General features: G+C 40.1%; 2 protein-coding genes across 3 annotated transcripts; both read right to left on the bottom strand.

The window, feature by feature from the left end:
• Window positions 1-456: 456 nt before the first annotated feature.
• kctd5b (potassium channel tetramerization domain containing 5b) lies at window positions 457-17,263 on the bottom strand. 2 transcript variants are annotated; one of them, XM_034107256.2, is made up of 7 exons: window positions 16,861-17,263; window positions 9,802-9,910; window positions 9,044-9,135; window positions 8,850-8,945; window positions 8,556-8,660; window positions 5,907-6,032; window positions 457-3,507 (listed from the first exon to the last, which is right to left on the bottom strand). In XM_034107256.2, exons 1-7 carry the CDS (start codon window positions 17,080-17,082, stop codon window positions 3,478-3,480), a joined length of 780 nt encoding a protein of 259 aa, XP_033963147.1. In that variant the 5' UTR covers window positions 17,083-17,263; the 3' UTR covers window positions 457-3,477. The 2 variants fall into 2 exon arrangements, with proteins under 2 accessions (XP_033963147.1, XP_033963148.1); XM_034107257.2 differs by lacking the exon at window positions 8,556-8,660 and having other exon boundaries at window positions 16,861-17,262.
• Window positions 17,264-17,929: 666 nt separating this feature from the next.
• pdpk1b (3-phosphoinositide dependent protein kinase 1b) lies at window positions 17,930-27,266 on the bottom strand. The gene is made up of 14 exons (XM_034107266.2): window positions 27,121-27,266; window positions 24,673-24,957; window positions 24,453-24,495; window positions 24,203-24,340; window positions 23,944-24,088; window positions 23,758-23,855; window positions 23,545-23,620; window positions 23,368-23,436; window positions 21,758-21,854; window positions 21,417-21,590; window positions 21,061-21,278; window positions 20,816-20,873; window positions 20,382-20,534; window positions 17,930-20,258 (listed from the first exon to the last, which is right to left on the bottom strand). Exons 1-14 carry the CDS (start codon window positions 27,142-27,144, stop codon window positions 20,145-20,147), a joined length of 1,692 nt encoding a protein of 563 aa, XP_033963157.1. The 5' UTR covers window positions 27,145-27,266; the 3' UTR covers window positions 17,930-20,144.
• Window positions 27,267-27,760: the final 494 nt, after the last annotated feature.

Genomic DNA, 27,760 nt, shown 5'->3' with positions numbered 1-27,760 from the left:
TTTACATCTTCCCTTATAAATCATCTTTGACCAGACTAAAGACCGTTAACACAAACGACTAGGTTTGACAATTAAATAGCATATTTACAATTTCTTAACAGTTTGGATTACTCTTTCTGAGATGTTTTCTTGTGAATAACAGATACCCCAACACTGTTGTATATTGCAGTGCAAACAAAGCGAATAAAAAAACAATTGTCTACAGTTCTAGTCAGGGATGTTTTAGGGCAACTAAGTAATTAGCAGCCTGTTTCAAGGAAAAGACACAAGAGGGCGCTATTCATCCAAAAAACAGGACTTGTGATTTATACATTTTTTGCTAGAGATGTAAGGAAACTACGACTATTTAACAAAAAAAAAAGTATATGTACTCTTATTTTTAAATGAGAAATACAAAGCAATTTACACTGCCAGAGCCACACGGTAATATCTGAAAAATAAATCACACAGGTAACATTATGAATGACAACATTTTATTGGGTTTACCTTATGCAAGACCATATAGATCTATCCCCTTAACCTCATACTTAGTTTGTACATGTTTAACATTGCATAAGATCATATAGAATAGTGATCTATGTAGTGATATGAGAATCTTATTCATCAATGTAATTGCTAGATTGAGGAGAAATGACACGTTCATTCCCTCTGATTACAAGTGTGATCATCTTCAATCATGCATTACAGTGGTCTGTGGATTATGACTTGAATGCAAAACAAACTGGGCACTTATAAGTATTAGGCTACAGATTTGATAAGTTTGTCCATCACATGAAATGCTCAACCAGACAACCAGTTTGTGAAGGGCAATATAAGGTAATGTAGCAGTTAAACACCTCAAATGAAGTTACATCTTAACCAATCAAAACCAAAACAATCTCATCGCAGAAAAAAATTAAGTCTAAAAATACCCAAATAAACTCAGAGCTGACGCAGGTACGTTTAATCCGTTTAAAAGTGAGAATCTCTAACATCGGAGAAGGATGGAAAGCAAGATTGTCTGCAACGCTCCAGCATAGGCTCTTAAGAAGTGTATGGAGTCATCTGTGTGAATATCAGCTCATGTGGAGTGCTAGTTTCCGTTGGTGCAGTCACACAAGTCAGACGAATGTGTGTGAGGGAGTGCAAGACAGTACATAATTGGAAGGCTTCAGAATACTATAGCAAATGTAAACATAGCCTAGCTCTGGCAGGAAATCCAGTCAACTTTGATTAAAACTCTTTGCAGATGTCAAATGTTGCACTTTAAAAGCCCTTGTGTGTGTGTTTGTGTGTATATATCAAAAACATGCATTCATACTTGTTTCCCCGACAATATAAAAATGGTTTTAGTCAAGTGTATACGTCTACATGTGAGTAAATGGAGGTTTGTGTGTAGTTAACAAGTCTATATGTACAAAGTGTGCCAGCGCTAAGAAAAGTTGACTCGTCCCCGACACATGGATCAATGTGTATGAAACACATAAGACATTGGATTTTGGTCATTGGGAAAAAAAAAAGGCAACACTCAATGATTATTTGTGAATGAAATATCCAACCTATCAAAAACCACACATCAAACCTGAAAACAACTTTCTATATATATAAAAAAAAAGTGTTCTAAAATGCAGTATTTACATTTACAACATTACAGGCTTGTAAGCAATGTGCACATTTTTGTTTTTTACACTGTAGTGCTTGTAATGTTGTGTACGAAATCTACACATTTCAAAATGCTTAGAAGAATCACAATGCAGGAAAAATACATCAGTTTTTTTTTGTGTGTAAATGTAACAGTCAACTTCATAGCCAGCCAAGTATAGCTTTGTTATTGGTTATCAAAACATGATCCAGGCATGTTATCAGTGTCAGGAATCTCCTGTACAAACAATGCAAAGTCTACGTCGTCAAGGTTTTCTAATTTTCTTAAAGATCCAGTATAAACAACTTCCATTCCAAGTTGTGATTTCTATACAGTGTACAAAACGTGCATTTTTTTTTTAAAGAATTCAATATTAATATTGAATTTGGATTATTTACATCAAAACAAAAATCCTCTGGATATGAACAGAAAAAAAAAGTCCTTCACCGCTGCCTTCGAGCAGTTCCTGTCCTCAAACCCCCACCCCACACTACAAACACTTCCCCTCAAAATATCTTAATAAAAGTGATGTTCCCTCAAACATATAAAATAAACCAGTTAGGGAAACCTTAAAGTGTGTGGGGGGAAAACACACCCTTGTCTCGAGGAGGTTTTTCCTGACGGGACAAAGAATAATATTGTAAAACAGAATTCATTTTAAACACCTCTGACTATATCGGCAGTTAACTTTGACTTATGAACACGAGGAGTTAAGAAAAATGTCTGGCAGGTTTAACTTGATATAGATTTGCACATTTATAGAGCGATATTACCTCTTCTAAAAGTCCACATTTGCAGAAGCAGCAGAAATCTTACTTTGAAACAATATATTTGAGTGTGTTAAATGTATATCCAAAACTTAAACATGTTATCCTTATAATACAGGGGGGTAAACTTCCTGAACACATAATTATTTAATCCCACAGCACACACTGGCCTTATCTGTGGGTCATAGTGTTACTAAGATGGCAAGATAGAGTGCATGGTGCCACAAACAGCTACACATTTATTTTACAGCGATAAAATATCAATTAAGAAGCACTTCGTATCAGATATTCTGCTGTATCGCTATGATAACCTTATTTAGTCTATGTTAAAATGGGACTTCCATATTTCTTTAACAGGACACTTCCAACACCAATAAAAGCTGTGCAAGTGATAAATAACCTAATTCCCCTTAACCTACGGTATCTAATCTCCGACATATCTGTTCAGTTTTGACAGTAAATAAAGATTTTGATTCAAAGTGAAATGCTTCAAATGCATCTGGAAATGTGTGTGTTGTACTGCTGAGATCCTCATGATCATAAATATCAGTGTAACTGTTTGAAAACATTGAGAAAATATTACTTTTTTTAGGGTGAATTTGACATTGAATAGCCCAACTCTTTAACATGTGCTAGATAAATGCACAATTCCCTTCTTAACTTCTCTGAACAATGATTCTGATACTCAATAGATATAAAGACCATAGTGATCCCTTAGCAGGCCCTTGAGTAGGAGGATATAAGAATTAACTCAATAGATGACCCTGAGTGAATCATTGGCCTTATATGATGACGGCCATTTTCTTTATAGCATAAAACATTTGTAGATAGCAATACTTTAGTCTCAATTAGAAAATAAAACTTGCCGCTAATTCTAAAACAAAAAAAAGGTCCAGTTTAAATGTACAGGCACAAATTGTCAGTAAACAGACTTATTTACATCAAAAGATACAAACTAAAATGGAGGGGAAACCACAAAATAAATGCACAATCCCCTCCTTCTCCAAAATCTCCATTTTGCCAAACGTTCTTCCTCAGAGATGATATGTGAGCATCATAACACCTGGAGCTCATAATACCGAGTCCTCTTCACATCCGGGAACCCCGCTCCTGAAGGATCTGCAAAGACCAAAACATGATCACATTAACAAAAATGCCATGGTCTAAAACTTTGAATCTGTACAGTCCTTTGTGTTCAGGGTCATTCTGCATTTTCTTTTACATATATAGACATTGAATTTATTGGGATAAACTCCTTGAGATGCAGCATCTCGTTTTCACGGGGGTCCCGACAATAGCAACAATTTACAGACATACATAAACAAAAAGGCAAAAAGAAAAACATGACAAACCACGTACAGTCTGTTAAGTAAAATTCAAGCAATGCATACAATCATTACAATTTGAGAGACAGTGGAGCAGATCAGTTTCATCAATAACAAGTGCAGAGCAGCTGAAAGTGAGATGATAATGTTTAAACATACCCAATGATGCAAGAGATCTAATAGCAGCAGGTAAAGTATTCCAGTCTGTTGGGGCTTTGAACATGAACGCTCTTCTGCCAATAGATTTTTTTGCAGAGGGGACAGAAAAATGTTTCTATGATTTGGCGAGTAGGGTACAAAATACAGCTTTAAATAAGCGGGATAGTTAAGATAAATGCATTTAAATATCAGCTGAAGCCAATGCGTGTGTCTTCTTACATTTAATGAAGGCCATTTAAGTTGGTTCTACATTGTGATGTGTACGAAAAGGGCAACCAAGAACAAATCTGCATAGTCTGTTGTCAGCTATGTTGAGTGGAGCAAGATCTGATTTATGTGCATTTTGGTAGACAACATCACAATAGTCCATAAGCCTTGCTCAAGGGCACCACGGCAGGGCAGGAGGTGAACTGGGACCTCTCCAAGTAGAAGTCCACACTCCATATTTCAGGTCTGGTCGGGGACTTGAACCGGCGACCCTACGGCTCACAGTCCAAGCCCCTACTGACTGAGCCACTGCCGGACAGATGCATCTTTTTATAGTGCTTCAAATAATACATAGTTTTCCTAATTATGGCACTGTTTTTATTTAAAAGAAAGGACAGATTTTAAAAAAACAAGCCAGTGCAGTCAAAACATCAACTACTACTATGTCTAACAATTAAATGGACAATGGGAGCATAGTAACCCACCCTTCCCTTCACATGTCATTGAGTGAGGGACAGTGAGTCAAACGGCAGCAGCTGATGATTCAGCATGGAGTCCATTAACCAGGGCTGAGAGCAGGGCAATCATTACAGGGCTCTTATTTCCACTACTAACAAATGGAGCTCTTCCCATCTGGTTAAAAAAAAAAAGGAGAGTAAAGAAGTGTTCAACCGGCCTCAGCAGGAACCATCTGGCTTCTGATCATCCTTCCTTTGCTGTGGTTTAAGTATCTTAACATCTTTGACATGTTGTTAAAAAATGCAACCTGCATCAAAGAGGCACGGGGAGAAAAGAGAGGGACCAATTGAAGAGGTGTGGTGGAGCGACTTTGAGCAGATGAGCGCTCTTCAGTGAGTCATAAAGAACCTAAATCAGAGTCGTTCATGTCTTAATCCATGACTTTGCCTCGCTCTGAGCAACATGCAGACACCACAGAAGAAGACAGGAAAGGCAGGTTGTGAAGTAATAGACCATATAAATGTATGTCAAGAGAACAGGTGGTAAATAAAACTAATGGATTATTGTTGAGAGGGCCACATCAACCCACAAAAATACACTCAAATAAGATGCAAATGTGTCCAGGAGCACCCGTCTGCCTGCTGTAGTGACAACTGATTGCAAATGGTGTCCTTTATTACAAACAATACGTTATAGAACAAGGAGAGATCTTTTTAGTTTGAAATTCTTTGCAGAGGACATAAAAGTATTCATACCTAGAGGGGTACGATGCCCCTGGAAACAAGTAAGTCCCTTCTAAGTCTCTACATTTGTTTGAAAAATGCTCTGGTAGGGTTGACTCTTCCTATGAAAAGAAACAGCAGCACGACTACACAGCGTAACGTGTGCAGTCGCCTTTAAGGTGCGAGGCCCCCGCAGGGACAAGCCGATGGGAGTTTGAATTCCTCGGGGCAGTGAACGCCTCCTGCTTCGCTCCCAAAGCCCAGGAGAAAATGGCAGACCTTCCCCATAGCACCACTTATCTGCAGACCCGTCCTCTCTTAATGCCCAGAGCACGGTCAACATTAAAATGGTTAATGCCGGAGGACCAGCCAAACACGTCAAAATGTCTGTCGCTTTGCTTACATTTGTATCCCCTTCTCTCATCACTTGTGGTTTGCACAGGCATGCCGTTTTGTTAACTGGACTGAGTATCCACAATGTTCTCCTTCATAGAGCCTTCTCATCAATAAACCAGAGGGGCTTTCAGTCCCCTGGTGGCATGTTCATAAATGCAATGCATTTAAAACATTCAGCACAGGCCATCATTCACAGATGTTTGCTGTGGATGGATTTTCAAACCGGCCTCACACACACACACACACTTACCTTGGCCTTCTCACTGGGCTCACTGTTTGTCCCGTATGATTGATTGTGCAGCTCCTTGGAGACTACGCACAGGAACTCGGATTGGTCTTCGTTTCCGTAGTTGTAAGAGGAGCCTATGCTGACCAGCTAGAGAGAGACATGAGAGCAGAGAGGAAGAATTAGCCTCAGACTTATAAAGCTGGTGGAAAAACAGTTACAAAGACTTTCAAGTAATGATAGACAACTAATCAAGGAGGACAGGTTCATGCAACTCAAATGTAAAGCTCCTCAAAAAGCTGCTTTGGAGCTCAAACTGGTTCGAACGGACTCATTTGAGAGTGCCCTGGGTAACTTTAACTCTTAGGATTGTTTGTATAATTAATTATCTTGCAGTTTGTCTAAATTAGATTCACCACATTGTATGGGATACAGAGGGGACGCCACATAAAAGACCGGGGTGAGATTTAAACCCAGGATTACATCTTAGCACAATTAGATGTGACACCAAGACCACTAGGCCAACCCTCTTAATAGTTTAAACTAATAAACCCTTTGATAACATCTCGAGGCTCAAGAGTTTAAGAGGGGATAGAAATATGTGGGTTTTAAGATACTACAATTACAAAAAGGCAAACGGTGTTTTTTTAGGACCTGCAGAAATAAAACAATCGTGGACAAACTGAAAACTAAAAAGCAAAGTTATGACAGAGGAATAAAATAATTGGTGGTCCACAGAAATAAAGCAATGATAATCAAATAAATGGCAGAAGAGACCCCACAGAAAGAAGAAAGATCACCAGCTGAGAGTTAAATAAATACAGGTGCAAGGGCCCGAACACAGGGGGCAGGCATGCTTCTTCTGGAAATGAACAGGGAAAAAGGAACGTGACACGAGAGGACCAGCATTGTTTACAACAAAAAGTCGGGAGAAAATAATGTATGCAAAGTATTAGAAATAAGAGTATACTCCAAAGCAAAGAAAGAGCCAACTACACAATTGCATAATCCCATCATTAAATGTTTAGACTCAGTGGCTTGAATGTTAGAGGTCAAAGAACATGTGACTTCTCCAGTGCCTTAACTGCCATGTGAATTACGATCAATTCAATCAGCACTAATTACAATGAGTCTGTTAACCCTTTAGCTCAGGGGTGTCCAACTCAATTTCATGGCGGTCCACATCAGCATTATGGTTGCACTAAAGGGCCGGTTGCAACTTTAAGACTATATAAATATACATATATAATAAATATAAAATAATGTATTATATTACATTATTGGCTCTGCATTGGATTATCATCAGTTCTGGTAATAACCTATAAATAACTACGTCTGAAAGCAGAAGTCTAGGGCACATCATTGAAAGAAAATATTCAACAATTACGCCAATTGTAGTGTATGTTATATTCTTTGCAAGCTCTTGCATTAAATGAGGCTTTAGCTGCATGTCTTACCAGAGGAAGAAAAAACCAAATTCAACCAAATGATATGTAAAGCTCCTGCTTGTTACAGCAGGTGTTTTTTTGCATTGAGCATCACATATGTCAGTCAGAAAAATTATTGTGATGAAAAGCGTCCCACACATGGCTTCTTAAAATACAATAAGCGTGGTCATTTCTAGTTTCCCTGTTCCAAGTCATGTCGGTTGGAATAAAAGACACAAGAGGATCATTTAAAAAAGGGAGGACATAAGATGTTTTTAAACCAACTGCATGCACACCTTTAAAAACATGAGAAAGAAAGAAAATGGTGTTCCTGAATGTTAAGTGTGTGTACACTGCAGGCTACATGTATACCATCTGTGCCCAGGTGTGCATGTTCAGACATGCAGCTCCTCGTTAGCCGCTGCTGCCGGAGACTTGTTGTTAAGCAATCTCTCTCACATTAGTACTCAACGCAGACCAAATCATCTCAACTACCTACCATGGATTCCACTTGTCACGCTGCTTAAGACTCAACAAGCACCAAATCCTAAGGCTTTCAGGGTAAAATACACTTCAACAAATTGTCTATATTAATGCAGCCTTAACGCAGCAGTAGGTCTTTAAATCTCATCTCCCTAAAAGACTTTCCTGCGCTGACGACCAAGCTTTAAGCTTTGCATAAGGAGTGTTTCTAGGAGTTTCCATCTGACCTTTGGAGATTAGGAGATTAGAGAGATTTCAGCTCTAATGGGAGAGCCAGTGATCCCCTGTCTCAGGGAAATTCATTCACACATAACACAACACCCAGACTCATTAGAAATACTAGCTCCGGCTCAACATAACTCATGTACACTAGGTCTGTTCACTCTGAATGTTTGAATCTGTTGACAAGATGATGGGGCGGATAACGGGGAGGAGAACAGTTCACCACGACCAGCACTATTACAGCACAGCACCAAAAACAGCCAAGTGGCTAAATTAAAGCAGAACACGGAGAGCTGTGGAAAGGCTTAAAAACTGTGAATGCAGTATGGAAAAAAAAAGCATAATAAAACAGAATCACAGACAAGAAGAGAAAAGGTGTCATGTTCTCTTAGCCTCACTGGTGAGCAAGCAGTACAAATGAACACAAAAAAAGACCAACAGCTATGAGTCTACTTGGGACAAACATGGCCGACGGGGTGTGTATGGACAACATGGGGACCATGCAGTGACCAGCCCGTGGACAGAAAGTTGTTAGACACACCTGTCCGCTGTTGTTTGGCAAAGCAGACGCCTCTCCCTTCACCTCCCTTGACACAATCAGCAGAAACTCTGACTGGTGGGCCCGCCCGTAACCTATACTGACAAGCTGCAACAACCAATCAGAGCACAGAAAGGGATGCCCGGATCATGTATGCGGACATTGAAAAAATATATGTGAGTAGCCATTTCCAATATTTAGGATTGGACTTTTTCTGGGTCAATGTGAGCATAGCGGGGTGGGTGAAGCAACATGAAAGGAGGATTGCTGCTGTCCATCCTGCAGGAGGAGACTTACCTGCTCGAACTTCCAGCCGTCGGACATGGTGGACACCATCTGCGTGAGCTCCTCCTCCTGGCACTGCAGCACCCGGTACACATGCTTCACTGGAACCTGAGAGGGGGACCACGGGAGAGATAACACAAAATTAACAGGACAGGAGTGAGTGACACATTCATAGAGAAATCGGTTTAAATAAGAACCTGGTGTACCTGTGATGTTTTACAGTCGCTTTCCCTGATCTTGTCCTTGATGAGCTTTATTAATGATGTGATGTTGTAGAATTCGGCTTCTTCTAGCACGCCTAAAGCAGAACAAAAGAAACATTTAGGCTTTTAAAAAAGGCACATTTATTCCGGTACTGCTAGAAAGTGCATCTACTTTAGGGATTTTGATGTGATTGCAAAATGTTGAAATCTATTCTTATATTCTAAATCATATGAATTGTATTTTGTTAAACTGAGATGTGACAGACATGTGGGCAGTTCTGATTGATTGCAATATTTCTTTGCTACATTAATATTACCTTTTTTTTTTAATATCTATTAAACCGGTCACAATGAGTCATTTTGGGGGACGATTTATTGTCCCAGAAATAATTAGCAATAATATTTTTTATTTAGAAGGCTGTTTTAGGCCACTGAAAGAATGATTATATAATATAGCAATAAAGCAAGAACTTCGTAAGAGTAATAATTAATAAGATTATTAAGAGATTGGAATAGGAGTAATAAAAAACACAAAGATATTCTAGAAAAATGTAATATAAAACATGACCCAACAGCATGTCGATCCATTTCATACAATCCCTTGATAATGTAAAGGTAAATGTAATGACAGCCAATCCACAGTAATGAACTCAAATATTGAGAACAGGTATTCACAAGTGTGTCACCAATGTGTGTATTGTGCTACGGACAGCTGTATTTTGGAACACATTTCTTGGAGTTCATCTCCACGGAGACGTTACCTTCCTCTGCCAGGTCCCTGTTGAGCACCAGTTTGCCGTGCCTCAAGTAGTTCAGCACCGGCCCAAAGTATGTCGGGTCTCTGTCTATGAGATAGGCACCAGTTTCATCCTGAAAAGCAGAGGAATAGGAGGGTAAGATAAAAAGAACAACACAGTTTTCACTCTTTCAATATTCGCTTCAACAGCCTGGTTTTTAGTTAAACCTGAAGCAGATAGCAATATTCATTTTGTGGATACAGTTAAGAGAACAAGAAGAAAAGAGAATAGGAGAGATTCAAAATCCTTTCATCGTACATTTTATTTCCCATTTCCATATTGCCAGTGTTGCTTTAATAAGGAGACAATGAGCAGGCTTAAATCAGATGAGAAATATAATCTGTGGAGGGAAAAAACAACACGAGTGAACAAAACTCAAGGGATGAGAATTATGAGGTCAGCTCCTGTGCTGATAATCTCTACAGGGGTTTAAAGCACATGCGCGCACAGAGGACAACACGAACGGCAGCTTTGGGATATCACTTCAATATTCCCACAGGCCTTGGGTTTGATCCCAATTTCACCACAACCACTGGGTATTCCCTCTATTTCTGTAAGTACTGCGATTAGAACGACTCTGTCTCGTGGGGGAAGAGGACGCTAAAACAATTAGAGCAGAACGTAAAAAGATTCGGAACAGAAGGCTGAATCCACCGAGGGGAGCGGGAGGAAGCACCTTGGCTTTCAACAATTAGCCTCGTCTGTTACATGCATGTGCAGCCAACTCTCGTTTCACAGCAAAAGTAGCTTAACACGATGCGACATTTAGTGAGTCAAACACGCATTGGCATTTAGTAAAACACTGCAGGCACGGACGACAGGCCTTAAGCCAATTCTGTGCTAATTCTCAGTGCTGCAGGATGTTTGACTTTGCATTGGTCGAGCGACATGGCTTCAGGAGCACATTTGCTGGTTGGTTCAATATTGTCATACACTGCAAAGGAGGATGTGCACATTTCAGTTAGCTCGTCTTCACAGGCCGAGAGATGGATTCAGCTGAAACCCCATTCATCTTTTCAATAATGAGAAACGGTCCTAGTGCATTTCCTTTTGTAATGAATCTGAACCCTCCTGGCTAGTTGACCTCCTTTCCAATGCAAAAAGAAGATCCCACTGGAGCTTAATGGAGCTCTATTCTGGTCGTAATGCCCCGCGTCAGTTCTTTACATTTCTATAGTGAAGTGCACAAGCTTAAGCACAAGCGGGCCTGCATGGAGGAAACAGACGAGGCTCGAGCTGCAAAGCTAACCACGTACAAACCACACAGTGCACATAGTGGTTAAGCTGCAACTCGTGGCTTCCATGAGCATCACCGGTTTGTATTTTTAATTCCTCTCAAACATATCTCCATCTTGTACCTATTGTGTGCTTTCTGAAAACTTGCAGTCCTGAAACTTGCCATTGCAGCATCAGAGCACAGTTGTTATTAGCATTACTCCCTAAATCTATCAAAGCTTTTTTACAGCAAAAACTATGACGGAGAAGTTTAAGTTATTAAGTCTTACAATTTCAGCAATGACTAATATCACTCATTGTACCTTTTGTGTGACGGGTCAAAATGTCTGTCTTGGCATAAGATGTGAAACTTTAGTTTCACTTCATATTTTTCTCTTGATTAAGTGCATCCCCACTGGAATGGCTCCGAGTTTGGGAACTACTGCTGGAACGATAACTTTCCAAGGAGCAGGCCGAAAATATCCCCAGTGCTCTTGAAAATAGGGAAATCTTTCAAAATAATTCAGTTGCTAAGATTGATATGCTTAAATATAACACGTTGCCGATATGTTTGCCTTATTACAGGGGTATTTGGAAAGCCTGAGAGTTAAGGATGTCTCCTCTCAATTCCCTTTTGGCTCTACACCATCAACAATCCCATAAACACACCGTTTTTTGGGTTGTTTATTTTAGGGTGTTTCCCTTGATGGGATGTATTAAACTTGGTTGAATGGAAGCTTGATATGGGCCCGTCACCTTTACCCTGAAAACGTTTTGACATGTGACAGTAGGACTCACAGGACTACATTTAATCAATCGAGTCATTTAACCGTTTTGGTGTCAGGGTTCCTTGTATTCAGCATGCCGGCTCACTGTCATTTCGGGACACCCGAGTCATCGGAAATAGTATTACAACACCTGTGCTTATCCTGCTATGACCAGTCAAAAGGTCTGCTGTGAAAAAAGGCTGATGCACTATAAAAATAAACTATTGTATAATGCCTTAAAACACTCCCACTGATCAAACACTCAAAGCTACCATGGGTGTGTACTCGTCTCCTTCTGTAAACATGTTGCTTTTGAACCCGTTATGATGAGGAGCCTGTTCTGGGTGTACATGCATCTACGAGAGAGGGGGCCATTTAAACAAAGGGGACAGTGTCTTTAATTCAAAACAAAAGACTGTCTCTGGGGGCCCGGGCTGGGGAGCACTGGGCAACGAGCAGAGGAGACAGTGTGACAATAGAAAGAGGTCGGTTGGGATGTGCTATAAAAACGGGCAGAAAAACTAAAGGGAAATATGAATAAATTGAGTGAATGAGTGTGAAACTCAGTCTGTGAAAGTTCACCACCTTTGTGTAACAATATAAGTGATGACAGTTACAAAAACCCACCTAAATAGACACTATATATTCATACATGAATTATTAATTGAATAAAAACGCTAGATTTACACGGGACAAGGCTTAAACCAACAACATCAGATGATATCAACAAATACCCCGACAAATGTCAACAATAACTACCAAAACTAGGTCAGTTCAGTGTAGGTCAGGCGAGCTACATGGTGTTTTGTGGTTTGGCCATACAAACATATTTAAAGTGCAAAGCATCCATATAAACAGTAACAAGAGCAAAGCCTTACGACTGGATTCCAACTGAAGCCAAGTTAAAATTGGGCCAATTAGAAGGGAAGGCTTCACAGTAAAGGGAAGTGTAGCGTATTAACCTTATCATACACACAATACATATCCTCCCACAGGAAATAGCATGGTGACCCACCCTCCAAGCATGTGACGTCCATAGGGCTTTCTGCAGATACATTAACACTGAAAGTCAATCCATAATTCAACAAAATGACAAGTCTCTTCATGTTTGCTCAGGAGTACAACAGTGGGTGTGCACCAAACGTTCAAATGGAACAATTCCAGCCAGACAGGTGTGGGTAAATGCACTGCTACATTTCATATAGCCCTTTAAAGTAATACTGCAGATGGTAAACATTTATCACAAAAGGGAAAATGGAGTCATTTCCAATTAGCTCAGAGCAGGAATAAAAAGAAAGGAAAGCATTATCAAACGCTGCTCGGAATTCACTGCAGTCGAGTGCCCAGTGCAGAAACACCGCTTAAAGATGTTTCAGTAGATCTCCTGAGTCACATGACTGTAGCTACTTAGCCAAGTGGAAGTCTGATCCTTGTAGAGTTGGAGCCAGGAGTCCCTCCGGAGTTCAAACCGTAATGGCATAGTCAAATAGCCTTCATCTGCTAAATAATACACACCATCACATCGAGGCTATATTATGCAAAACCATCTCATATGTCAAGATAGTTCACACTGCATTTGAATGAGAGTTTAACCTTTCACTACGGCCGAGAGGAAAGACGAGCCTTTCTTTGATTTTTTTTATTTCAACAAGGCAACACCATCAGTGCGTTTTTGCAGAGCAATTTATGATGGAGCAGTGCTGCAGGCAGTAAATGAACGGCTCCTTTTAAAGAAGTCCCCTAAAAGCTTTGCTGTCATTACAAGAGGCTGTTAAGTAGCTCCACGGCTAAGCTGGCAAGCCAGAAAGTCACCTGGAGCTTTCTCCTGGCATAAGAAAAAGGGGCTGCGGGTGAAATGATTGACTTTGGTGCAGAATAATATTGCACATGACGACATTTTAATTCACTGAAACACAAGGCTATGATCAACTGTAAGGGACTGGATTATAAGGACTGAGTTGCTTTAACACTAATGAGGCCAATAGTATTCTGCAGTGTCCTGTTGAGCACTTACTGCAAGAAGACCGAGCAGGAGGAGACCGAGAAATCACCGTTAAATATTTACGTTGCCTCCCACAGTTTGCTCAGGCATGACATACAAGCTGGATAGGGCTTTAAATGCAGCCATATTTCTCTCACACATCCTGCAGGGAAGTTCTTTGGCCAGCAAAAGGATATAAATATGAAAAGAATAAAGATGCTGAAGGAACACGAGTCCTTTGTGGTGGGGTGCTTGAAAGATTGATGCAGCTCTCAAAGCTAGAAGGCTGGGTCTCTACTTGAGAGGTCCTGAGCTGAGTAGCTTGAGGGCGGGAGTTGGTTGGATGCCTATTGAAAACTCTCAGCCCGTTGATTAGACAATTATACATTTTGAAAACAATACCTGATTATGATCTTGCTGCAGAAATTAGTCACATAAGTCTCAACAAACCTAGTTTTAATATCGCAATCATGACAAGAATGAGTAGCATGTCAACTGCGTGGTAAACTATTTGAAAAGAATATTTGTAAAGATAAGACTTTTGCTGTTATGGCCGTGCACGTGACAGCACTTCCTCCACTTTCTCCCTGATCCACCCCAATGTGCAAAAGAGGCTCCAGTCAACAACATGAATAATGCAGTTCTCCTCAAGAGTCCTGCTTATGCACGTCCGCCTGCGTGACTGAATACTGAACCACTCATTTCCTTGGCTGGGAAACACAATACTGCATTCTAAAAAAAAAAAGAGCTCTTCAATGATCCGTTACTCGGCTTTCTATTCTCTTGCCGGAGGAGACAGATCTGTTACTCGGCTTTCTATTCTCTTGCCGGAGGAGACAGATCTGTTACTCGGCTTCCTATTCTCTTGCAGGATTGTGTGATGCAAAGAAACCTGGCCTTCTTAGGTCAGTTGTAGATTAGATCAAATCATGTCAGTGTAAATAGTTTTGAGACACACGTGTAAGTGATATAATATCTAATGATATCCTTTACGGGAAGCTATCTTAAATGAGACCGCCTGTAGGAGAGTGGTGCGGTAATGGCTTGAGAGTCTGATACACTTAAGACAAGGGGATTGAGATGGACTGATCCGTTACTCATGGGAGGATAAACTGACAAAATAGCAAGCTGATTATTGAGAGATTAATATTATTTGAATGAAAATATGAGATGCGCCACGGCTTCAGCTTAGTATAAAAACGAGGGCAGGGGTGAAGATTAAAATGTGCAAGTAGATGAAAACAATGAATAATGGGGCAGTAAAATGAACGATGAAAAGCAGAGCACATTACACTATGCATACAGACACTAATACATTGTGTTCGGCAGTGCCGGCGGCCATAAAGCACACAGTGCTGTTAAAACCAGCAGATGGACCAACAGAGAGAAGTCTGCTTCTGGAGCATTGAGGCCATTCAGGCAGATGAGTGACTTCATCCCCAGCTCTCAGTTGTCAGCAGCACCTCACCCCACTTGGCAATGACTTATGTGCTCATTAGGGGAGCCTCGCCACCAGCACACAGGCTGATTACTGCAGAGCAAACAGAGCAGAGTAACAGACTAACCCCGGGAGAGAGAGGGGGAGAAAACACAAATTGATCGAGCAATAAAGTATTATATGTGTAGATCATTTGAGAAGTTAATTATAGCACTTGTCGACATTACTATCCCCGGATGAGTCAAAGAACTTTAGATATAAAGTGCAGCAAAACCAATATTAATCTGGACACACCTTTTACATTTATATTTAATATGCTAACACTTAATGTCAATAATATCCTACTTCTAAATTGTGTTATCTGTAATAAGCCCTTCATAGTGAATATATTACAGATAGTCTACAGATGTATATATTTTCACTGTCAATATGAATGTATATATTTTACGTTTGTTAATTTTCACATTGTGTACAATGCCTTGTTTACATGCTGCTGTGACGAAAATAAATCCCTAATTGGGATCAATAAAGTACATCTATTCTAAACGAATTTAATATGATACAATATTGATTTCAAGATGTTGTCTTTAGAAGAAGCCCTATTAAATATTTTAATGCAATTATTATTGTTGCAGCAGAGCAAAAATAACCCACTTACGGTTTAGATCAAATATTAAAGTATCTACAGTCATACACAAAATCGAGTTACATTATATATAGCAAATGTGTAACAGTAGTTGTTTGTCAATAATGGAGAAAATTAGATTGGTGTCACTATTGCTGACATTTGATACCTCGATTAGTGCATTGCAATGCAAACGGCCTCAGATAGGGAAAGTTTGCAACTGCTGGGCGACTTAATATTTTCACTGGAAAAGCTATGTGACTCCATTAAACACTTTAAGACACATATAGGTTAGTGCAATACCAAACCATTTATCCTGTTAAATAACCCGTGGATTTATAAAGAGAACTGGATACAGCAATGGATGTGGGACCCCGTTCATTCCTATGAAAGTTCATCAGTAGCGCATGAAGCCCTCAATGGGGCGACTGTATATTCAGAAAGTAACCGTAGGTGGGCTCATTGAGCATGCGCACTTGAGTTTTCCCCTCCGATCTCCTGCTCTCGGCTCAGTCATATGTAGAATAAAATGACTGTAGATTCAGGATTTCAGCGTTTACACCCTAATGATTTAAACACGGGTTATAAAAGTGTTTGTATTGGGGAGTTGATTTATTAATTTGTTTAAATGATCCGCTGATTTACAAACGTTTTGAGCTAAATTACGTCACGGGTACTACCGCCGTGTGGCCACTACGAACATTAGCATCAACGTCTGGCTCAGAAAGATCGAATGTCATGTGGTGACTGTCGGAATCTAGCTAGCTTACCGTGCTAATGCTACCTAGCCACAGAAAAAAATCGAGTAAGCACCAAGTACAAAGAAACACAAATGTTTACAAAGTGTTGGGTCTGGTTAAGCAAGCTGATAAACGCAGGCAACAGCCACCATAACTGCTTAAAAAAATAAAGTGAGCAAAAATTTGAATTTTTTGCGTAAAAAATAAAAAAAAGTTAGCGCTCCTATAACTACAGTGCTAGCTAGCATAGCATTTACCTTGTCGGAGTCGAGCTCGGGGTCAGCTTGGCTCAGTCTGTACAGAAAGGATTTTGGATCTCGACACAGCGTCTGTCTCGTTGTTAAAAAATAGGTTCCCCCGACGTTCAGCCGAATCCACTTCGATGACCCCATACAGGCTGAAGTGCTTCTCTCCCCCAGAGAATGGGCCAAACATCTCCGGTGTCCGGAGCTGCTTGTCTCGGAGCTGTTCTCTGCCATCCCTCTCCTCGTCTCCTCCGCCCTCGCTTCGGCTGTGTGCGGCTGACAAGAAATATCTCAGCTGCAGCCACTAAAAACTTGGGAGTCCACGATTCATGCAAAGCAGACTGCCAGCGCCTCAGCCACTCCTACCAACCCACTCCAGCAGCACTGACAGCCACTTGTATTATCCGCAGATAAAAGGTCCTCCTCTTGATACTGACAGCCTGGAAATGTCACATCGTATTAAAATGTCATTTTTAGCAGAGGGGGGAGAAGTACTCAGATCTTGTACTGTAAGTGAAGTATCACAGTGTAGGAATAGTCTGTTAACTTATAAGTGAAAGTCCTGCAATCAAAATGTGACTCTAATAAAAGTAGAAAGACATGTAGCATCAAAATATACTTAAGTAAAAGTACTCATTCTGCAAATCGGCCCATTTCAAATGAATAAATATCATGTTGAGCCGATGAATGGGACATCACAATCGCATGATTTAATTGTAATTATGAATGCAGAAGTGTTTTCAAAGCTAATAAAGGTGCGGCTCATTATATTTACTTTGTATACTGCAGGGTAGATTGTGAATGTTACTCCAGGTGTAACCAAAGGCTTATTTAATTATATTTCACATCATAAAACTGCAAAGGAAATGTTTTTTGATTAATGTAGGAATTGTAAAAGAGTATACGTACACAGTAGAAAAGTCCCCCTCAAAATTGTACTCAAGTACAGTACTAGTTTCTATTTAGTTACTTTACACCACTGCATTTTAGGCGTCAAAAACCTAATTCTTATTTTCATCTTCAGTATTTTTGCAATGAAAGTGTACATTTTATGAAAGTAATTTTCACGACACAAAAACACTGATGATAATGGGCCGGAACTTTATTTACATGCTGCAAAATGTGAGATGCCATTGCCACTGAATGCTGCTGCTTTCTCTGTGTCATGACTGCGGTCGTTAACAGAAGACAGGACACATGGCTTTATTTGTATGCCTAAATCCCTACATGCTTTAATTACTGGACTACCAAGCATTAAGTGGAAAATTCATCATTCAACATCTACTGACCTAGCGCACAAATAATCAGAGAGAGAATGAACAGATTCATTAAATTATCAGAATATGATTAAATCACTGAGCAAATAGAAAATGTATGATATAGTAAGAAAAAAGCTGTAAAATATTATAGTTTACAATAATTATTCACATTCAAAGGCTTTACATCTCAATACATACACAACATGGCCCCTGAACATGACTTCAATCCAAATATGATTCATATATTAGAATTTAAATAACACAGAATGAACTAGAGGCTAAACAATAGCCATCAAATAACCTTATACAAGAATAAAAATACAAAAACTGTATCCTAATATCATTGCATTACTTGCTTCAGATTTTAATAATACATCATCTGTACATCACAGTTCTAGTCAGTTACAAGCCAGGTAGAGTATTTCATACACAATGTAACCGACTGCCATCGACTTGATTCAAACAATTTTTCTAGACTAGAGGTGAACACGTCTCTAGTGCTTCCTCAACTTTATAGACAGATACAGCAATTTCATTGGTTATTTGGATCAGATAGATATCTTTTTACTGACATCCAACCACATCGAGCCCCAGGGCCAGAGGGTCCTATTCACCTATACTCCAATCACACACTGCACACAGACTCAGCTGAAGGAAGAGGGCCTTTGGAAAGGACCTTAAGGTAATATGTCAACAAATTAAAAGCATTATGATAATACATCATATTTCTAAAACAATAGCACAAATCAATCGCTTTAATTTCTATTGGGCCAAACATCAGAGAATGAAATAAAACAGGCCGAATGGAACCAAAACAAAAGGATAGGCCGATGAGCCCAATGAGGCAGTTCTGCCATCTTGTCCAGGGACAACAGCGTTACTGTGATTGCTTCAGAGAATGATAGTATGTGTATGTATCACTGTTGATGAGGGTTTTCTGTTCAGCATGGGGTGGTCAGCACATAAGATTTAGTTTTCAATAGGACGTACTGAAGATGAGCCGACTATCCCACCGAAAAAGAAATTGAAGAATTCACACCACAAAGAAATAGCCAGTGAATGGTACATAACAGCCAAATCATTCAATAATAATCGCTATGGTTGCCAATGCAGTCAAAAATACCCACCTTTAAACTTGAATAAACTATATCTCCAGTGCCCTGGGAGAGAGAAGCGGACAAGGCTGAGCTACAAAACTGGCCATGCAGGAAAGATAAGCAAGTTATGATTAGGAAGTACAAGCTAGTGGCATGTTTACCCGCCCCCTGTTAGCAATACATCCTCAGTAACAGCTATGGAAGGCTCACACTTATACAGAGACTGATTCAGACCCAAGTCTCACTGCAGACCGGCGCTCTGCTTTGTTACGACGAGACCTTAATTGGACTGCAATAAGCAAGTACCAGGAGACTTAAAAAAGAACTCAAATACCAAGGGAACATATGGGCTCTGACAAAAATATATATAGGATTTGAGTTTGGTAAACGTGTGAGACTGAATCAGCTTACAGTATCTGTTACAACTATGGAGTATATGCTCTAGAAGTGGGGCCTGACTACAGCTTGCAAGTACGATGTAAGATTAGGATATGGTTGAATTAAGATATCAGGATAGGCTCTGGTTCACAAAAGCTAGATTCTGTGTTATGGTATCATTGAAGCAGGAAACCAGTCCTTGCATTTGAGATAGTCCTAGCAGTACCCAAGCTTGTGTCACTCTACAGGACAAGCTTGCACTTCTCTTCCCCCCCTGCAGAATGTACAAAAAGCAGATGTGCATGGTGGCAGTCTTATCATCCATACATGGAAAAATGCAATAGAAGCCTCACAGAGAGCACAAAGAACAAGCAAAGCAACCCTGAATCCAAAGTTGTATTTTTCCCATGGTTCTACTCAGGAAAACAAACAAGGTCTAGATGCCAGCGTCTCTAAGAGTTTGTTTAAATTGCGGTGATGAAGGGCACTAAAGAGGGTGTTACTCTGCTCAGTGATTGGCCTCAGAGCTAAAAGAGGAGTGGCCACAAGAGGAACTGTGCTCCTATAGGCCAGGGTTTTGGTGCTTTTGATAGATCTTTCTCCACACTTCATGGATCTTCTTGCACCATCTGTCAGCATTTCCGCTGGGGTCCATCAAATAGTATGTTCGGTTAGGCTGCAACCAAAAAAAAAAAGTTAAAAAAGTAAACAACATGAAAGGGATATCTAATCAGTAGGCAAGTCTCAACATGCCGCTGGAGGAAAACATACTGGAAGGACAGCAGAAAGAGTTGTTTACCGTATGAACAAAGAAGGTTTTGAAGTTCTTGGCCTCAGGGCGTAGCTCTAAGGACCAAGGAATCTCCCCTTTCAGGACCTTGTTTACAGGATCCACGTAGTACAGGTGTGGTCCTTCAGTGAGAAGCAGCTGTCTCCGTCTAGCAAACAGACCCTGCAAAGGAAGGTCTCGAGACATTAGTTCACCAACAGAGGGGGCTATGAGGCCAAAAAGACTCCTCAGCACAGGGAATTCCCCCTTACTTCCTATCTGCCATCAGTTAGAGCAATAACATGGCTTTATGCTGAGCCAACATTAACTAGAAAAACCTGTTTATATTTTTATAAACAGCTTCTCTATAATCCATCTGGCAGTTTGAAATGTAATAAAATAGATGATAAACATACATCAATACAATAAATATATGATTTATTCGGCCTAGAATTCACACCCACCTTTCGTTTATCTACCGGGCCCATTTTCAGGATCAGGTTATTCTCCACAAACTGGTGCCTGTGTGATGAAGCAACAGTGAATTACTGACACCCATTAAAACATTAATTATCCCTCAACCAATGAACATTATGATCCAACTTTGCTCCATATTTCTTGTACATGAGAAGGACTTCCATGCAAGTATTATTTATATTTAAAAAAATGAAATAACAGCATTGTAATACACATGTTGGAGGAGGTTTACCAGGGGTTTCCAGTGGTCTGTTTGTCCAGCAATAGCTGTTTCTCTTCTTCAGTGAACTGCAAGTCCAGCTCAAAAGAGTTATTGTCCAGGTCGTGGATGTACTGCTCGATGTTGCTGCTGGACCTCTGAGGGGGCGTGGACTCATGTGGCGACAGGGAGTGTGATGAGCTGGACTGGGCCACCTGCATGTTGCTGAACTGGCTCAGGAGGTCATCGTACTGCGATTTCAAGGGAGAAAATATTGTAATTTTTTGCCATTTGTTCATCATCAATTTCACAACAAAGAATCGAACCCCCATTTCCAATGAAGCTAACAATGGACCTAAAAAAGGGTGGATCATAATCAAATATCTTACGTTTCCATAGCAGTCCTCATCATCCTCAGACATGGCTGGCAGGTAGGGGGTGAGTTTGGGGGGAGTCTGTAGGTGTAGGTCACTCCAGGAGATGATGTCGAAGAAGGGGTGCCGCCTCAAAGGGTCGTACCCTCCCATCTCTTCACACCCAATCCGCTTGGAAGGGTCAAGTGACTGAGGAATAAACAGATGAAACATGTGTTTCCATTCACTAGAAAAGCACTGCCCAGTATTTAACCAACCCCAGCTGACAACCATATGTACAAAATTAATATCACCACAGATATTACTAACATTAAATTAGATTTGACAGACATGAATCACGGTTCTTGATGACCTACCAAAAGCTGTTTGACGAGGTCCTTGGCTTTGGGGAAGAATTTCTCTGGGAATTCATACTCCAGCTTTATTATTTTCTGGAATATTAGGTACTCATTTCTACAAGGAATGAAACACGAGAAGAAAAGAACAAAAAAAGGACACTGTTAAGGAAGTGTTTTGGCTAAATACAGGGGAAGGTTGTCGTCTTTCGTAGTGCGTTTTAAATAACATTTAACAGCAGGGCTCGACATTATAAATGGCCCGCTGGCCCGGATGCACTATTTAGACACCCCGGGCCAGCATAACGTACTTTCCACTTGCCCGCTCGGGCCACTAAAAATATTGTTTAAAAAAACAAAACGATCCTATGGTATAGGTATTTTGACTAGCAATTTTGTAAAATGGTTTTGTTTATTAACGCTACAACATAGCGTTTCATGAGGCGGTTGTCGTTGTTGGGTGCGGAGCGCAGCGCGAGCAGGCTCCTGTGATGTGAGCGGGACCGCGCTCGTTCACTACAGACTTTCGCGCCGCCTAACCATTAGCAAACATTTTTTTAATGCCAGCGGTAACCGGCCAAGCGCCGTGCAAAAAACAATCTTCAAATAAAGTCACCGGAGGAGATAAAGGAGAGTGACAGGGAGCATGAGAAGAAGAGGGAGAGAAAGTTTCAGCCACACTGGCTTGATCGATGGAGTTGGCTTCTATATTAAATTATTATATTATACTAAATTCTATATTGTGGTGGAGTGACGCGTCCTAGTACCCTTTTCTAATTTTCGAATCATAAATCTATCGATTAGATTTATGATTAGACATTTATAAAAGTAGGGTAGACATGTGGAGATTATCCGGCTGAACAAAATGTGCATTTATCAAACAGGTTCGTTTTCTACAGACCTTATTTCCAGCTATTTTCCTAAACCCTGTGGAGAAATCCCATTGCTTTTTGTCGAGGGACCCAGCAGCTTACTTCCTGGTTTTAGGACGCGTCACTGCACCACTCTATATGATGCCAATATAAACAAGGTCTTTAGTCGGCTCTGTACATTAATGCCGACCTATGTAAGTGAAGAGTAGAAAATATAAAAAGGTATTGGCTTTCGGGAAATGTCCCAGCAGTTTAGGATAATGAAGGTTCTAATCTAATCCATTACATAGCCATTACATTTCTAACTCCTGATGACAGGAAGGCAGAAAGCGCATTATACTAATAATAATACTCCATAATAGCAGACATTTTTTACCAATGACCACAATATAATTATTTTAATAAACCAGATATGAACAATTGAGGAAAATGAGGAAGAACTGATTATTCAAATGTTGTAGTAAAAGTAGTAATGTAGTTTGTGCATAAATTACTATTGCAACAAGTGTTCATTTTCTTCATTATTAGTCGATTTTTTTGGACGAATGCTCTTGGGCCAGTGGTTACAATGGTGGGGCCAGTGATAATAAAATTCCACCGGCCCGGAGGGCCAGTGGAATGTTACCCTTAATGTCTACCCCTGAACAGTAATCTTCAATGGTTAATAGAGCAAAACCACACAGCCAGCCCTTTATTTAAGCATGACATTATTACAATTAACTGAGCGGAGATCATAAAATGCCCCCATAAAATACTTACCCAGCTCTGAACGGTGGTAAACCAGCCACCAGCTGATAGATAATACATCCCAACGCCCAGAGGTCAGAGCTAAAAAAGGGAAAACAGATAGAGGAATAAGGTTAAAAATTAGATGCGACCATTATTGGGCAAAAATGAAAACAGAACAATGATTAGCATGTGAATCAAACTTCCTACCTCTTGCAAGCGGATTTCTCTGTTAGCAGCTCCGGAGACACGTACTGTGCTGTTCCGACAAAGGAGTTTGCTCTCGCTGCCAAAATAATGCAAATAAGTGGTTAAAAAGGGATTCTTAACTTTCTCAAGCTCACAGAATATACAATGCTAAACTCACGTCGCAAATACAGTTATTTGTTACACCGAGAAGTCAAATCAAGATTGTTGTTATACCTTGTTTACTGTCTGATGATAACTGTTTTGCCGTCCCAAAATCTGTTATCTGGATGTGCATGTCTTCACTCAGAAGAATATTCTCTGGTTTCAGATCTCTGAAATTGGACAAACCAGTTGTAACTTATTTGGGACAACGTCTCAAAGGGTTAGTAAATGATACAACACAAGTAAAAAAAGTCTCACCTGTGTATTATCCCCTTATTGTGTAAGTATTCTAGAGCGCAAACTATTTCAGCCGAGTAGAATCTAGTACAGGTCTCATCAAAAGAACCAATTTTGCGAATGTATTTAAGGAGCTCTCCATTCTTGGCGTAGCTGAGACCAAAATCTAAGAAAAGCTAGTTAAGGAACAATTTTATTACTAGAATCAGTCACAACACAATTGAATAACTGGTAAATTGTTAGTATGCCACAAAACTTGACCAACATGTTGAAAGGATACACAACTTCTCATCATCTTGAAATGTGAAGTACAGCTTAACAAAGAATGGATGATCTAGATTTGACATCAAATCCCTTTCTCTTTTCACGTACTGGGCTTTGTTCTCCTTCATAATATGGCGTTTCTCTAAAATTTTAACTGGAAGGGAGGAAAGGAAAAGTCAGGATATTTTAGTAAAAAATAACATGCAGCAATTTTCCCATCTTGATAATAAAGTGTCATTTACAAAAAGCTGGTGCATTATACTTACTTGCATATTCTTTCGCTGTTACCTGCTCTCTTGCCAGAACAACCTTAGGGATAAAAAAACAGAAGAAAAAAAAACATTACTTGACGTCTCCAGAGCCTGTTTTGTCAACTCCACTCGAATGAACTGAGGATGACTCATCCAAGGACATTAATCAAAAGGAGCATGTAGCAACATCTACCCAGGGATAATTAAAACGCTAAGAGGAATGCAGGTTACATACCGTAGAGAAGGAGCCCTCTCCCAGTATCTTGCCAAATCTGAAGTCCTCCGGCTTCTTCCTGCGTGGCTGAGGGGCCTGGGCAGTCGGCTGTGCGCGGAGGTCCGAGCCCTGGCTGCTTGCGGACGCTCCTACACCACGAGCCTCTGAGCCCTCCATGCTGGGACAGTGGCTACTGCTTGCGCCCGGGATAGCAAGTGGCGAGCAGGAGTCAGGGTGATTTCTTACCATTGATGGATGCGAGCAGGAACAGATGACAACGCTGGGCTGAATGGGCACAACATCATACTGAAACAGGAGAGGGGACATTGAGAATATATCAGTTATATGTTGTTCCACATGTGGCTCAAGGAGTCTCTTGAGAAATATAGCGGACTTGGTGAGAAACTCAATATAAAATATGATAATTTTAGGTATTTTCCTCTTGAATTGTGAGAAAAAACATATTTTGCATTTGCTTGCATAATGTGCACCATGATACATTTTCTGAAACCTCCTTAAAAATAGGATGACACAATCGGGATACAAGAAAAAACGAAACATGTATTCATTACCCAGCCCAAATTAATATACAATATGTTGCACTTTCTGGTTCTGCTGACTGTAATGAAAATAATATAATGTCCATCAAAACCAGCAATTGCATTACCTATTCCAGGAAATCACTTGAAGAGATAGGGCATAGAGGATCTGGATAGAGTAAAACCACTTTCCAAGGTTGCCCTTTCAAATGTAGTGCAACTGACACTCTTGTGAGGATATAGCAACTTAAATATACACTTAAAGTGAGACCACTTGAGGAACAAAGTCTAGAGGTGATAAGGACAGGCAACGACTGTTGGAAAAGCCGCTTCTGAGCCCGGTGGTCCCACCCTCCAGTGTTAAAGTTGTATAAACTATGTCAAAGTTACTGCTTTGATGTGAAAGCTGACATGGCAGCTAACACAAACAAGCACTGACGAGAAACCCACCAAATGATTGTTGAAGACTCAAAGATAACATACAGTGACAGGCAGAGGTGGAACAAGTACTCAGTTCTACTTGTACTTAAGTACAAGATCTAACACAGTGTAGGAATACTCGGTTACAAGTAAGAGTCCTGTAACCAAAATGTGAATCAAGTAAAAGTAGAAAAGTATTGGCATCAAAATATTCTGCAAGTACCAAAATAAAAGTAGTCATTATGCAGATTGGCCTATAAATAATATATATCACATGTTTGATGGTAAATATTGATGCATTAGAGTGTTAAAGGTGTATCTAAATTCAAAGGTATTAAATACATATAGTGTGGTGAAAGTACACGATCTACCTCTGAATTGTAGTCAAGTAGAAATACAAAGTAGAATACTATGTAAATACTCAAGTAAAGTGCAAGTAACTCAAAATTGTAGTTAAGTACAGTACTTGAGTAAATCTACGTGGTGACTTTTCACCACTGGCGACAGGTTGTGCTTTCCAACAAACTGTGTGGTGCTCGTACCGCACTTGGTTATTTTTAACTTACTGTAACAGTCAGTGCTGAGTGTTGTTCAGCTAACAACTCTTAGTTACTTCTGTTGGCCTAGCTTCTTCTCATTCAAAACCAAGGTGTGGCCATTTAGCTGCCTTATCCGGACTATACTGTATGGTTGCCAACCGGTCGTATAACTATCTACTGACCCAGTACGATTGGTCAACCATGCAGTGGTCGATATAAAATGTCAGCTACCGTTAACCTAACCCTGAACGTAACAACAGGCCTGTGCGAACTTTCCCTGCTAACTAACGCCTGCTAGCTATCGTTAGCTCCTGCTGCCTTGTCAAATAACGCCGGCCATCACTGACAGCGAGTTATAAACTTAACGCTAACAGTCAATTAGCTAACGTTAGCACGCCAGGTAACACAAGTAACTTCAAAACCTTGTGTCGTTTTCACATTATGTTACTTTGTCAAATTTAGAGTGCCATCGTGTGTATATAAATGTGGAAGTTAATGGGTTGACAGTGAAACTACAAAACCATAACCTTAAAAAGCTAACTGTCTCCTAAACTAAAAGGTGGATCGCAGTAAAGCTAATGTTAGCATGTTAGCAAGCATCGTTCGAAAGCGCGAACATGTTTAGCTAACGTCAGCCAACAGATAACGTTACCGAACCAAGGGGGTTATGGTCACACATCCTATACATCTAACAGCAAGCGTTAATAACTCCTAAACCAACGCGAAATAATTGAATACACCTTTCATAATGGATCAAGCCAGGTGTTAGAGAACCTCGATTAACGTAGGAAACATTTTGGTGTTGTTAGCCAACATTAGCATGCTAACGTTGCTAGCGAGTCGTAACGTTAAACTAGCAGCGCTCTTCACATGAAGGCCCCACGTAACTATTTGTTGTCAAACAGCCCCCACACTGTACATTTTCAGTGCCGGCTTCGAACTGTTATTCGTGTTAAAGTTGCAACACTCACCAGCTGACTTGTAGCTCTTGCCATGGGAGTTTTCCACGAGTATTTATTTGGAATAAAATAATTAGAGAAGCTCCAGTAATGGCTGCCTCTGCGCCTTCATTTTCGAGCTGTGACGTCGTTCCACAACAATGTTACCGCAGGACAGCAGAGGAGAGTCCCGCTGTGTCCGCCCCCCTCAACACATTTACAACCTACTGAACTTCATCTTACAGAGAAATCCAGCCGCAGTTAGTTGATATTTTAAATAACAGTTAACATTGCATACAGACTATCTATGCATGATGTATTGTATCGAGTTATCTACAGGTATTTTTTTTTAGAACATTTTAACTCCTTAGCAGAGGTGGGAGAAGGACTTAGATCTTGTACAAGTAAAAGTAGAACTACCAGTGTAGGAATACTCTGTTACAAGAAAAAGTCCTGCATTCAAACATGTTATTCAAGTAAAAGTACTATAATAAGTTTCAAAATATCCTTAAAGTAGCAAAAGTTCTCATTATGCAGATTGGCCCATTTCAGAATAATATACATTACATGCTGCAGGGTAGCTTGTACATTTTACTCCAGGTGTAGGTTAAGTCCTTTTTAAATGTTGATTATATTTCACATTATTAATAAATATCTGTATGCAAAGTAACTA

This window comes from Pseudochaenichthys georgianus, chromosome 19, assembly GCF_902827115.2.
Source record: "Pseudochaenichthys georgianus chromosome 19, fPseGeo1.2, whole genome shotgun sequence".
In the NCBI taxonomy this organism is placed as follows: domain Eukaryota; kingdom Metazoa; phylum Chordata; class Actinopteri; order Perciformes; family Channichthyidae; genus Pseudochaenichthys; species Pseudochaenichthys georgianus.
Note: the sequence above shows the minus strand (reverse complement) of the source record. Positions and strands in the feature narration are given on the sequence as shown.